This window comes from Lissotriton helveticus, chromosome 5_1, assembly GCF_964261635.1.
Source record: "Lissotriton helveticus chromosome 5_1, aLisHel1.1, whole genome shotgun sequence".
In the NCBI taxonomy this organism is placed as follows: Eukaryota; Metazoa; Chordata; class Amphibia; order Caudata; family Salamandridae; genus Lissotriton; species Lissotriton helveticus.
In genome coordinates this window covers 318,535,129-318,550,004 of record NC_136065.1, presented here as the reverse complement: position 1 = coordinate 318,550,004, position 14,876 = coordinate 318,535,129, and the positions used below count along the sequence as shown (strand labels likewise).

General features: G+C 42.2%; 1 protein-coding gene across 2 annotated transcripts in view; it reads left to right on the top strand.

The window, feature by feature from the left end:
* The first annotated feature begins 8,496 nt into the window (after positions 1–8,496).
* Positions 8,497–14,876, top strand: part of C5_1H1orf159 (chromosome 5_1 C1orf159 homolog) — a 292,203-nt gene continuing 285,823 nt past the window's right edge. For both annotated transcript variants that reach the window (XM_078642367.1, XM_078642366.1), the window contains exon 1: positions 8,497–8,614. In XM_078642367.1, the coding sequence (XP_078498493.1) occupies positions 8,586–8,614 (29 nt within the window). In that variant the 5' untranslated portion in view covers positions 8,497–8,585. The remainder of the gene's footprint in view (positions 8,615–14,876) is intronic.

The following is a 14,876-nucleotide window of genomic DNA, read 5'->3' as shown; positions in this document are numbered from 1 at the left end:
ATGTTATGGAAATGTGACTTTGCGAGTTTAAACAAAATTTTGTTTTCTATCTCGCTCCATCAGCACCCAGCCATAAAATAGGACGACTGAACAAAATCCATTAGAGTGATTGTAGCAGTCCTAGGAATAAACATTTGCAATATAAGAATCTGAGCTATTGGTACTGTAAATGACAATGCCTTTCATGTGTTTTGAAAACCTGCAAGTGGTGCGCAAACATGCACTTTGTAAAATGAATGTTTGCGCACTCTATGGAACATAGACCTGTGCAGTTGGATTAGTATTAACATTGAGATACAGAAGTGTAACACACAGTCTTGAATTACAAAGCAGGTGATCTACTAGCGTCTGGTGCAGGAATTTGGACATACTTTTTATGCATCGTAAGACTTATAAGAGAAAATATTTTTTATAAACACAATATACTTTTTCATCTGATCGTTAGTTGTCCCATATTTAAGAAATTGAAACCAATTGTATTTAAGATACAAAGCTCAATAAAAGGATAAAAAAAAGTAGATGGAAGTTATTGCTGGGTGCCTGAATTATTCTTGAGAGAAAGCAGTCCTGGGGGGGGGGGGGCAAACAACATACCAAGATGGAAGCAGCTGTATTAACAACCCTTAGCCTGGAATCATTGTGTGTAAAGACAAGGCACTGCAAGACAAACGCCAAATCAGTGCAGTTGGAGAAAACTGAAGGAGAGAGTGGAACGACCAGAAGTGAGCCATGGAATGGGGCTGGGCTTATAAAGGATAAACTTGCGCTTTGAGGCAGGAAGGTACAAGAACAAGTGGCATTTATTGTTATTCTTCTCTTCTACTGTGGGGGGGTTCCTTGTAGAATTACAAGTCTTGCGATGAATTCTTATATGGGGCACATCGATCAAACACGAAGTAAGACAGGAAAATCACTCACTTTTGAGAAGTTTATTGTTGAAGAAAGAGTATTGGTGAGGGTTGGAGGGAGGAGGAAAAACTACTTTACCATCAGTACTAAGATGACAGTTCACTTGAAATCAGAAAACATTGAAGTTCTGCTGTACACGACTTCATTAAAACGCATAAAAGAAAATCCAGATACACCTCCACTTGCTTCATTCACTGTTCGCATCTTATTGCACTTTCTGTGGAAACATATTTTCCTCTGTCCACTTCATATGTGACTTATAGCTCTCAGATACTTCTCCGATCAGTTTTGAATAGTCAACCCCTTGCACCCTAGTTTTGAATTTCTGTTGCCTGATTGTCATGCCCATCACCTTCATCAATTCTTGTTTGTTCATGAATAGGGGCTTGAACATTTACTCATAGGAATCATTCTAATAATAACACATTATTTTGGTTGCTTACCTAAGGGTCCCCTCAAATGAATCCATCTGGAGATATTGGGCTGAATTTACAAAGCTATTTCTTAGTGTTAGTTGTGTCATAACCTGAAATAGGATGTCACTTCTTCCTGAATTTTCAGGAAAAGACATAGTTATTCATAGACAACAGCTGTAGACCCCTGAACTGAACACAATTAACACAACTGTGGCCTGCAGAACTGGACACGATTCTAGATGAGGCATCCAGAGTAGGCAGAATAATGCAGATGTGGTATCTGAAACTCAAGATACTATTAGAAATGATATTTGAAAACCAGGAAATTCTCCTGATGAAATCTCTAAATACGGCCTCACAATGGCGACCCCACTTTCCACTGATTGTACCTGTTTTGTGATACACCATCACACCTCTCATTTTCTCCTTGAATTTGTTACGTTTTACCAGGATATGATAACTCCAAGAACAACGTCTTGCTTGGAACCTGATAAGACCCCACCTTCCATCTTGTGTTATCCCCTGTGACATCTGCACTGTAGATTCTTCAATAAAGGGGATCCATAGTACCACCAATCAATCTCTTTTCAGCTTGGTTAAATCTGTTTTCGTTTTAGGCACTCTGTCAGGCCTACTGACCTTACCTACTGACCTTAGGGCAGACCCCTCGGCACTATTCAGCAGCACAGAAAAATACAAAAGCCCTCCTAGAAAATATTTACATTTGGTTGTGTCGCGATTGTGACCTTTGAAGGAAATATCCAATCACGGCATTGTCTTTCACCCTGTCGTAGTGCAGTGCACTAGTTATATACTATACAACAAATATATTAAGTGTGGATACTTATGCATGGAATTATAAACATGTATTACACATGGTCATGGGAAAAACATGACAAATTCAATGCTGCTCTTTAAGACATTTTCTTTAAATATTTCTGATAGGTACTTGATTTAATATAACATTTACCTTTATATAGGTGCAAAAGAAGGCGTGTTTTGAACAAAAGCATGTCTAGAACTTGCCAATATGCTACTGGAAATCTTTGACATCTTACAAACAAATTCCCTTGAAAATGTATATGTGGCAATCTGAATGTACGCCTGCAAACAGGAAACCAAAAGAAAATAGCACTATGTGAAGGCCAGTCTTGGCGGAGAGATCCATCTAGTTCACCAGTGACTATGATACTGTAGGTACAGTTACCCTACCAGGCGTGGTGTTACCATAAGTGCCCTGGGAATTTATGTCCACTTCTTACAACCTCAGAGTTCATCATTATTATAGAAGGGAATGCAGATGCTTGTATGGCCCCATCTGTAATACAGATTGTGATGGTGCACATTTTGTGCCAGCATCATCACAATTAGGTATTCTCTGATGTGAAAGGTGGTGTGACCCCATGCAAATGAGGACATTTTTTGCCTCTGCTCAATTGTGTATTACAGACATCAGCAAACTTCATAACTCATAATGATGTTCCCCTATCGGGATTACTTTGGGATAATCAATCTATCTTTCCTTTAAAAACAGGACTGTTTATAATGTCATATGAATACGTTTCTACTGTTTTATTTGGTTTTCCTATTATTTTCGACCGACTGTATTTCTATTAACTTGTTTTCCCGGTAAATATGCTTTCGGTTATTTGTGTTCTCAGACATGGCTTTTTGTCATTTGTCTTTTTTTTTGTGAATTTACATACTACATTCTACACCACGAGTTTTACATTCATTCACTAATGTTGTGCTCATGAATCACATATGCGTTTCCAGGATCCACTAACATTCATTTAGAAATTAACATTTCTGGCTTTACTGCTGCATTTCTCCGTTCTCATAATTGTGCGTGCCAGTTCTGTTTACCTCCTTTTTCATATTGGGAGTGCTACACCTGTCCTCCACCCATGTGATTAATACTCCTGTGAGTATGCATTCACATCTTTGAGTGTGCTACTCAATGGAATGCTTAACACTGCCATGGAAGTTTACGCATATTTCTGAGTGTTATTCCAGGGCGCCCTGAAATCAGACACAATAAACCAGATTTGGTCTCGAGAACAGGTCATAATACTCAACATGTGGCCTCCAGAACTGTGCATAACACTCCAGATATGGCCTATTGAACTGGATACAATTTTCACAGGGAGCTCTTAGAGCTGAACATAACTCTACAGGTTATTTGGCACCAATGATAGGTGTAGGTGATAACACAACTTTCGTTAATTACTAGTTATATCTCTCCAGGTGCATCCCAACTCTCCTTTTGCTCTCCTCAAACCCTTGATTTACTTTTCCCAATACGAGGTCATCTGTTTTGAGGACTCCAACACCACTCCCTTTCCACCTTCATCTGCCACCCTTACACCTGTACTAGTAAATCCTGAAACACTGCTGCAACTATTTTACAGTGGCTAATTTTGCTATTCAGTGAGACAAACCTGAATTAACTAAAGTCTTCCTCTAGGGTGTTCAATTTATGAATGCCTTCTAGTTTCTCATTTATTTCCTTCTCTCACATATGGTAGTAACTCAATATTTTGCCTGAATTGAATTCTTGTTGAGAATTACAGTTACAGTTTCTTGGTCTGCAGCGGAGATTGTGCTTTCACATAATCCTAGTGCTTAGAGGCTGAGGCAAGTGGGACTTAAATATGTGAAAGTAACTCATTGATGCGATTCTGAAGTTATGCCATCCTGTAACAAATCATGTCTGATGTCTCCTACCTGCCGCTTTTTTCGAAACCTCTGAAATGATTGCTGAATACTCTCCAACTCTGCATCAGTTCCATCTCCTTGCTGGTGGCACGGCTGAAAGTACACTGTGAAACAGGTGCTGGTTTCCTCCTTTATGTCTTCCATGCTCTCTTCCATAAGCAGCTCTCTAGATTGGACATGGAATGGCAGAGAAATAAACTCGATAAGTAATTTTTTTTGCAGTGCATATTATTCAGAACTGGAATTGTTATGAAGTCTCCACCAAGGACAGCATCTATCCTCAGAAATCCAACACCTTATTTTCTATACGGAACAGTACTGCTATCATTCAAAACAGCAACATCTCGTGGCCAAGGACGACTGACCTCCTGGGTTACTGGACTCAATGCCTGTAGGCCAGTGTGTCAGTTTCACTGAGCCTGGTTAGTTACACTCAACAGCTTACAGCTGATGAAAAGCCTCAGCAAGCTATACCGCCAAAGAAAATCCACATTGCAGCTCTTTTAGCCCGTCAGAAGTAGCCCCTTAACCTTCAAATGCTCTCTACAGCTCTGTCAACAAGAATCAGTAGGACAAATAATCTTCCAGCACCTAGCCCTAGGCCCTAGCTGAGCAAAGTGTGCCTGGGAGCTGAACTTTTTTGATTTGCTTCTAGAAGCCGAGAAACTCTGAGAGAGATCTTTACTCAGATCGGATAACACATTTTATTGATTGGCTAACTTGAAGCTGTTATCTAGTAAGTCCTAGGATCCCACATAAGGTGTCAACGTTCTTCAAAAAGAATTGGGGTAAACAGAAATAAAAACAGATAAAATAAGAATAGGGTGAAGAACCACAACACTCCTTACAGGGAGTCGAAAAAGGTTAGTTTAGCAATAACAAGATCAAAGGTAGGAATGGATTGCCAACATTCTTCTTGCAGCAACTTGAAAAAGGATTTACTGCAGATAATAGTATTGTGTGTCTTTACTAGGGTGTAAAAAAGAATTTCTATGATACCGCAGAGCCCAGAAAAGCGATCAATCATGAAAGAATTTAGGGCCAGGTTTGGAGTTTTGCAGACAGGGTAATCGGTCGCAAATGTGACAGAGTACCCTGCCTGTCCAACACTCAGTCCACCCCCTTCATTTAGAGATGACTCACACTATGTGTTCCGTCGATGGAGCCCATGTTGGTTCCATCAATGGAATACTACATCTGATGGCCTGACGGAGTACGGGCTGCCAGAGGAAGGTCATTACACCATCCACCTATGCAGGGTTGATGGTGTAATACCTTTTTTTCCCTGTACATTGCCACCAAGATAAGCCAAGCAGTGAGAGGCAAGAAAAAACAACGATGAACACCACACTTTGGAAGAAAACACTAAAAGAATGGGTGTCATTACTTATTTGTTTTTTCTGAACTCCCAATGTGTGAGTTTGTTTTTAAAAAACAAAAAAAGTCCAAAGTTCGGTGTAAGGCTTTCAAAACCGATGGCACCCGTTTACCAAACTTTTCGTACATTGAAAGGAACCACCATGACAGCAGTCCCTTTCAATTTACAGAGATGACCACTAAGTAGGCAGTCATCTCTGAAGTTGGCAGGATTAGTACCCTCAGGATTTTGGAGGTAATGTTCTCTGCCATCCTGACAGATACTACTCTGTCCTCCAAAGTTTAAATTAGGCCGTTAATTTTTCTGGCTGAAAGTACTTAGAAAGCAGATGAAAGGAGCTAATCAGAAATATGTTTATGTGTCACATACAGACGATTAAAATAACTAGATCTAAGCTGACATTAGAAAAAAGTAGGGAAATATTCAGCGGATAAAAAAACAGGTCTTGATTCAAGACAATGGTCTTAGTAAGGATAGGGAGAAGACCATGAATTACATGATATACCATTCTTAACCAAAGATGTACAGAAAAGGAACAGAAGATGATGTTAGTTTGAAAAGACTAAGGCTTGCACCAAAAAAAAAACATAGGGTGTATGGAGACGAAAGTAATACAGTTCCTCGATGGGATGTTTAGCACTGGCATGGATGTATTTAATTTACATATGAAGTAGATGATAAATAATTCTGCAACACTTTTTTTAAATTTCAATTTTATACCCGAATGGAAAGATTTGAAATTCAAGGTTTGTTTGTAATTACACAAAGATCTCTACTTTGACCATTGCTTACAATGCTTTCTTAAGCCATAGTACATAAGGACTGGAAATGGAGATAGGCATTTGATCAAATCACACTAAGATCTTCAGAAAAGTCACTACCATCAATGAAGGGAAAAAAATGGGATTCAAGCAAACATAAAAGCAGTAAATACATAGGGCAAGCAGCCAGAGTATAAACTGATATTTGGTTCAGTTAAATATTTAAAAATATACAAAGTTACTCTCCAGAAATTATATAGCTGACAAAACAGGATTATTTCACCCTGGAACTGAAAAATTGCAGAATGTTAAAACAAATGAATCACGGGGGCATAAGGTATCATTAGATATTGTTACATATTTGACTTGCTGATTTAGCAAAGTGCCTTCTGCTTCCACAAACTGTAATAAATCTATTAACATGCTGTGGGTGCTCACCCGATGGACAGAAAGTTATAGACTGACAGCAATTTCAAATGTTAAATTGATTAGATAGCTCTTGTAGCACTAATCTTGGTTGTGTTAGAAGGACAGGGAAACTCATAAAATGTGTGTAAACGATTTAAACCTGCTGCATTTTACTTAAGGTATGGTAAACCACTTAGGTTGAGATTTAAAAATGGGGATCAACTGAACTGTTGAAGAGAATGAAAAAGGTAACAATTTTACTATTGCATGAATTATTAAAAGGCATCCACTAAGCTATGCCGTCAAGTTCTGGTGCCACATCACAAAAAAAATCTAAATCCATACTACCAATAATTCAGACGAGAGGTATGAAAACAACACAAGGTCTAGCTCGGAAATTTGATAGAGTATGCAGGGACCTAAATCTGTCTAGAGAGAAAGGAGGGCAATGGGTACATTCAGACAGACCAGGTGTCTATTTACAGGACCTTAGAAGTGTTGATCTGTGTCAAGGAGTTGTGAAATAACAACAATGTGGAACATTGGGAACAATATATACAAGTACTTCTTCACCGAAATAGTGGAAAATGTAAAGTAATACTAATTGTCTACATATTTTCCAGACCCAGGCAGCTCGCCTAGTGCTGGTAGTTCCTAAAAAGCGTGACGATGCTACTATGTTGCATTCATTACAATGGCTGCCAATCCAGCAGCATATTTTCTGTACAGTATTATGCCTAACACATAAAACCTTCTATAACAATCTTCCTGCCTTTCTACGTCATATAATCGTGAGCATAATCCTTCCCAGACACACCACTCCTCTAACAAACTTCCTTTTCCATATACCACGTTTTAAATCTAGATTGGGTGGAACTGAGTTCTCTGTTGTAACTTTATTTTAATGAAACACCTTCTATGTAGAAATGTGATACATTTCTTCTCATTTGCTCTCTTGTAAGAAGCTAAAAATGCATTTATTGTTTTCTCAGCGGTACATTCATCAGTGCCAGCAGACCGCAACAGTGCAATATATACGATTCCTTATATCTTCATATAACGTGAAAGAAAACAGTGCAACGAATTCGGGATGAAGCAGATTTCTTCCACGATTTCTGATAATCATCAAACACACTCTACACACATTATGAGATCAAGTTATATGGAAATTAAAATAAATTCCCTTCTGCTGCTGTGTCCTCCGGAAAGAGCTCAATATTGTTTGGGGGTCTAGTTACAATATATAAGGCCAGCCTGGCTCTTTCATGAGCCTCTACTGCACTGAATTATTTGTCAATAGTGCATTAAGTGAACTTTCCAGGCGTTCTCGGTGTCCCATTCACAATATCAGTTATTGATCACATACCCACTTAGAGATCACACCCCGCCTCCCACCAGTTATTACCCTCAATCTTCTTTTCACTCTTATAGATATCACAGCCTCCTCTATCTGAAGTAATTTCCCTCATACCCACCCCTCCGTTAGTTTTGCGCCTTTCTCCCTCTTTTAGCTATTGCCCTAAAACACCTTGCAGTTAATTTTCCCGGTGTCATTCGGTCACTAATCCCCCTACTAGCAGTAATTGCCTTATTCACCTTTTTCAACCAAGGCGTTACCGTTTCTTAGCAACCGCTAGTCCTAAACGTGTACAGAGCGTGCCCCATACGTATCTCCTCCAGAAGCCATAATGGAGTCGTAGTTTGTAAGCTTTCTGTCTCCTTATACTGCCTGGAATAAAATGATAAAATAAAACGCCATATCCCATCAGCCTACGCGAGAGGCTCAGCCAGGGTGTGACTAAACGTAGCGTGTGCGGGAAGCTCGACACAGGTGCCCCACGGGGCGTGCCGTCAGCGTAGAGTCTGTCGGGAGTTGTAGTATTTGAGCTCGCGTTGTCTCTTCGTCGATCAAATGACCCCAAACGACCAGGACTCGGTTTCCCGGCAGGTGCCTTGCTGTCAAGGCCGGGTCTCGTTTGAAAGGGGAAACGGGGGATGAGTATTCGAGTGGGCACCGAAAGCAGGTGAGTCTTGGGGGGCATAGAAGCGGTTTGTGTGATTTTACTGAAGCGAGCGGAGCTCTGGGAGCTGTAGTTTGCAGAAGAGGGCTCGGCAGGCATTGCCATTGTGCTTTGTGGGTGAAGGACGCCAGTGCCTAAAACTGAGGGTGAAAAGATTGTTGTTATCCTGAGATACCAGGGAATTAATTATTGTGCCACACGCTGGGCGGGGAGCGGAAGGATCCCAGCATTATCCCTTTACACGTGGCCTTCGTTAAGTGTGCCTCATAGTATCAACAGGAACACGAGCACTATTGTCTTGAAGGGAATGTTAAGCACAGGGGGAAATAACCGGCAACCTCCCAAAGACACTGTCAAGGAAACGTGTATCCCGTTTTATTCTTCGTCGTTACGTCAGCTCTATCTCATATATATATATATATATATATATATATATATATATATATATATATATATATATATATATATATATAAACAAAAGTGCATGCCAATAGACCCGACCCATACGGGAGACTCCCGATGTTCGAAGCAAAAAATAGCTTAATATTGGCTGTTACCCGTCTGAAATTGCGTTTGTTTCAATTGAAGTCAGTGGGGGAAATGCAATCTCTTGATTATTTTGTTAAAATCTCCTACTTTCCTCTTCTATAATTTTGGCATGCGCCATGCATGCTTTGTGACCGGTTTCCCCTTATTCCTTATTCTAGCTGTGCGTAGCAATGTTCATTGGGCTACAGGGCATAAAAAATGATGTGCGGGAATGATGGTGGAGACTTAAAGGGCATCAAACCGTATTTCTTTCGAATACGGGGGATTGGAAATCTCTTATCGAGGTGTTCCATAGGAGAGTTCCTCTGGTTTGTTCTATTATTATACATAGTTTCTTGTTGTTTGGTGGGTTTGACAAGGCTTGTTCTTGAACATATATTTATTCTTAGATGGTAGTAACTGAATGTGCACAGCCTTTTTTGTTTTAATTAAATATTGGAGTTTTCAGCATGCGATTTTAAATGTCTGCTTTATTCGGGCCGGCAGTCTGTGTTGGTATTTCAGTTGGGGGTGTGGGGTGGGGGGTGTTTGTTTTGGGCCTGATCATTGAGTAAGGAGTCCTAGACCATTGGCGTCCCCCCCCCTTTGCTTCCCTAGATAATTGCTGAAGTTGTCACCTGTAGACTTTTGCATTTCGTTAAATCTTGCCCCATTGTAACCACTTACCATTTAATATTTTTGTCAAGAAATGGAAGGGTGAAGCCTTCCTGACTGTCTGGCAACACTTTTTGTCAGTCACAGACCGTGGGTCATTGTTAATGCTCCTTGTGTCCTGATCTGCCTGCTATCTTCTGCGTTACTGTGGACAACACTCCCCTGGAACGGTTAGTAGGATATGGGATAGGATTGCTATTTTCGGTAGTTCTTCCTTTCCGATCCAACCTGGAAAAAGAAGTTACCTTTGAGTAATGAGTACCAAAGTACTTTTGGTCCAAGATGGTGGTATGGATGAAAGGTCAGAACTGTGCGTTGCTGCTGGCCCATTATGTGTTTCTCCTAATTACTATGTTTCTTAAATGTTTAGTAGGTAATCTCCTTTGTCGGGATGCCTGGATAGTGTTAGTATATTATAGATGGAGATTTAGCTTTTCTTTTCGTCACAGGGGATAATGAGTAGTGACTAAGGGCCTGATTAGACACACTCGCGGCGCAGCAATGGCACTCCATTATCTTCCATATTACGACTCTCGTCATCGTACCGGCGGTAGATCACTGTCTGCACCAGGGAACAGTCGTTCCCTGGTAGTGGCAGAGCTGCGCCACAATGTAAAATTCTCAGTGGGACTGCACCAGTCCCTCAGTCTAAGCATATTATGAGTTCCTGCACCGCCAGCCATTTCATGGCGGGAGCCCAACCATCAAAAGGCTGGCAGTGCAGAAAGAAAGTGGGTCCTACATGGCCTCCATGCCCACCCCCACCATGGGGATACATTCAGGGGGGCACATCATATGGCCCACTGTCTGTATTCCCCCAAAGTTCTAGCACGGCATGGACGATAACGTCCATGCCGTGCTGGAACGTTTTTTACCACTCCCATCCCAGTGCCTGTTTTCCATGGGAAAGGCAAAGAAACGTCAACCTTCCGCAAGTTCAACTCGTACTAAGGCGGGCAATCCTTGTGCTGCTTTGGAGGTGCTGCATCAGCGGAGAACCGGTGCAGCACTGTCAAAGTCGAAATTAGCCTCTAAATCCTTCTCCCCTAAGTGAAGTATAATCATTTCACCATTCATCAATGGTCGTTTTCCACACCAGGATTCTGAAAAGAATGGGATGATGAATAGATTGTTGCTCTACTCTGGGGTTGCATGCTTGCATTATTGTTATTTCCTGTGGCTACTCCACCTTCTTCAGGTTCTACCTGCACATATTAAACACCGGACTTGTTTGGGGGGATGTTTGGCTTGGTGCCTAAATGCACATACTGCTTGCATTTATGTTGCAACAGTCTAACTGGATTTATCTCACTGTCAATACCTGTTTTGGTTTATTTAGCTGGGGCAGAAGATGAAGAATATTCCTGTCAGTTGGTGGTGTACACCTAAGATTACTATCTTGGTTTGTGGGGAGGAGAAAACGGGGTTAAATGCATAAAGATGCATTGTATCAGCAGTTATTAGTGTGCCTACAAGTTCACAATCCAATTTGTGCTCCTTTTAGAGAAGGTCAGTTTACCTGTAACCAGTTTTGATCGGAAGATGAAGTCAGTTATTTTTTGTTATTTAAAAAAAAAAAAAATAGATGTTGTCGCCCATTTGCTTGTCTAGTCCTTGAATTTGCAGATCTATGTCAGTGGCCATAAATATGGGCTTCACTGTGCAAGTTCTAATTGGAAAAAACCCTGATTTAATTTAAGTCCTATGTGGGCTGTTTGCATGGTAGCATCCAGCTTATCTGATTTGAGGGTGAATGTGACCAGTACTTATTTTGGAGTGGTAGGGACTACTCCTTCCCATGTTCGGAATTTGTTGCCAACAGCCATGGTAGGGTGTCCCTCTCTCGAGTCCTTCATTAACAGTACTAAGTATGTGGCCTGTTCATTGCATCATGAGGCAATTGATGGTTACTCTGCAGTATCTTTTACTAGCACTGCTGTACGGGGCTCAAAGGCCACAAGTAATGTTGCACCACAATTAGTTAACCAAGGTATTCCGTTTTAGTTACTTGACTCTCCAGTTTTGGTAAATAGGACACTCCGGGTATATTTTAGGAACCGTGGACCATATGTACTAAAGCATTTACCCATAGACACAGAATGGGTAAAATCCTTTGATACATCTTGCCCTGTAAGTGGTTTAGGAACTCTGGTGCAGGTTGATACAGTGAAAAACAATAAGCCTAATTTAGAGTTGAAGATATTACTTCTAAAATCAATCGATCTTTAGCTGCAGGATGGTGAAGTAGGGCAGTTATTTGACAATGGTATATATGACCTCGGAACATGTGTAAATCATGTATCCGCTGTGCCATAGTTTTCAATCAAATCTGGTCCAATGTTCTCTTAACACGGAAATGTTTTGGAGTCTCTCCTGCGTTTGTGATTTCTTATCTTTATTACAGTGTTCTTTTCCCCTTGCCAGTCAATGGGGCACACTCTCCAGGAACAGAGCAGCATTGCATACGTTGGATATAGTATGTCCATAAAGTTTGTAATGTCCGAAATACAAAAATATTTGTGTCTGGGTAACTGGGCTGCTTTGGGCATCAGATAGGTTGGCGTTCTAATGCCCTGGGACATATCACATCTATTGGAACTAATTAGGGCTTCATGTGTTCTCTGATCACTGCGGGGAACTGTGCCCCTTGTAGATCTGACAGCCAAAGCAATTTCACTTGTGGGTTCTCGACTTCAGGGACCCATATCTTGCAACAGGCCCATTGCACTCAAGAGTTTGGTAGCGGGAGGGGCCCACAGGGCATGTTGCAACCACTAGACGCACAGGTTGGACTGGTCAGGATTGGGAAATGGGTCATTCTCCCATCACATATTCAAAAGGTTTTTTTCTGGGATTGTTATGGCCAGGAGTGGCAATCAAGCTATTCTGAAATCTGGGATATTGGTTGCAAAGTAGATACAACTCAAATATGTTAATTGAAGAGGTAAATTCTATGGGACATTCTGAGGTTGGGAGATTTGGAATTGTGTAACTTTCTGTGGTCAAGAGTGGTACCAGAATGTCAGGAGCAATGCAGGCTCACAATTTTGAATGAAGGTCCCACTTCTAGTCTTGCAGTTTTAAAGTCTCGCCTAGGCAGCGCTTGTGCTGCCTCTTCGAGCCATGCTGTATTCAGATATGGACTAGAAGCTCGGCCAGCTTTCCTCCCATTCTTTTAAATTGACTCCTGTTACTGTCCTTTCCAAGTAGTTGCTTTTGATTTGTCAGTAGGCTTAGTAGTCTCTCCTTAGTATTGCCTTTTCTCCTTTTGTAACCTGCTATGAGGACTGGCCCTTTTACTGTGTTACTTGGTATGTTTTTAGGTCTCGCTAGACGTACGCAAAAGCGAAGCTTTTGCGTCTAGCGAGACAACTAATGTAATCACTTTCAGGGGAATGTAGACAGCAGACTGTCACGAGCGTCTCCTGCCGGAGATTCTACCTCGTGAGCGCGCATGTCGCCGTCCCTCATATTCCCATGCAAAGAAAGGCACACTGAACACACACATGCAGGCAAGAAGGCACACACACACAGGAGCGCACCTACACACATACAAAGCCCCCCCCCCCCCCCCCCCCCCGCCGACGCCGCATACATAGAAGTCCCCCCCACCTGCCGCCGCCGCATACATAGAAGGGCCCCCCACCCACCTCCCTGCCGCCGCCGTCGCATACATAGAAGGGCCCCCCCTCCCCCTGGCCGCCGCCGCATACATATAAGCCCCCCCCCTCCCCCGCCGCATACATAGAAGTTCCCCCCCCACCGCCGTATACATAAAAGTGCCCCCCCAGGTGCCGCATACATGCAAGCGCCCCCCCCCCACCATACATGCAAGCGCCCCCCCCACACCATACATGCAAGCGCCCCCCCCCCTTACCGTGATTCTAAGGTCTTGCAGCCTCCGCGGGGCTCTCCCTCGGGCATGAGCCCCGCGTCACCAGCACTGCTTTCCCGTGGGCGCGTGCGCGGGCTTCCGAAGACGGAAGTCCCGCCCCAAGGAAGGTTTCGCTTTCGGAGCTGGTTTTGCTGGGAGGAGGGGGAAGGAGCCAGGTGCTGGTTAGTTTCATGTTTGTAGATCAGTTGGCTTTTCTTCTGTGCTTCTTACTGCAGTAGTTAAAGCGCATAGCCAGGAACCAGCCACGCCTCTCGCCCCACCTCTCATAAAATGTGGAATTTGATGCTTAACCTTTGACATACATCAAGCTTCTTAATAATAAGTTTTGAGTGCATTTCGCAGTCCAATTTAGTTGATTGACTAATGGCCTTTCCCCTCCCCCACACACACCTATTTCCACATTCAGAAGTGAGGTTCATGCTACTTGTGGTCTGCTCATTAATATGTATTACCTTCACCTGTTTTTTGATACCACCTTAATAGTCCAACAAGCACAATGAACGTTTTGTTTTCCGTTCCTGCTCCAGCTTAAATATTGTCGATGCTCCGATGTGCCCTCATTAAAAAGTTACCCTGGCAGATTTTGTTCCAATGTAAGTAATTATGCAGTTCAAATGGGCTGGAAAGGTTTTCTGACCAGACCCGTAGCAGTATAACCCTGTGCTTTGGTCTCTTTCGTTGAAATGGAAAATTCCATTAACACTTCAAAGTTTGTTTGTTAACTAGCTATTGGTTCAGACAGTCCTGCCTCAGGGAAGGGACTGCTTGTTTGCAAATGAACGCTGTTTATTAACCCTTTAGTCACTTCTGCTCCTCGCACATAATGCATGCCACAGTTTTTGGGCATGTTCCCTCGCACACCATGCAATTTTGCTAGCCAGAAGGAGGTTTTCGGCTAATTTCAACTGCACAAACCTAACACTTGGCGATAGTTAATAAGCTGATAGAAACATGGCTACTATTGTTTATTGGGCTGTTGAAACCTGGGTCGGGTCGGGGACAATCGGTATTTGCCCGGCGGTATTGCCTCTGTGACCCTCTAGTTATTTAATCAATGAAGAGGCAGGCGCTGGAGACTGGAAGGCAGGAAACAAGGTTTTTTATTCTCTCCGGAGGAGAACACAACAAAACGGGCAGAAGATATCGTTCTGAGGTGCTCTAGATACA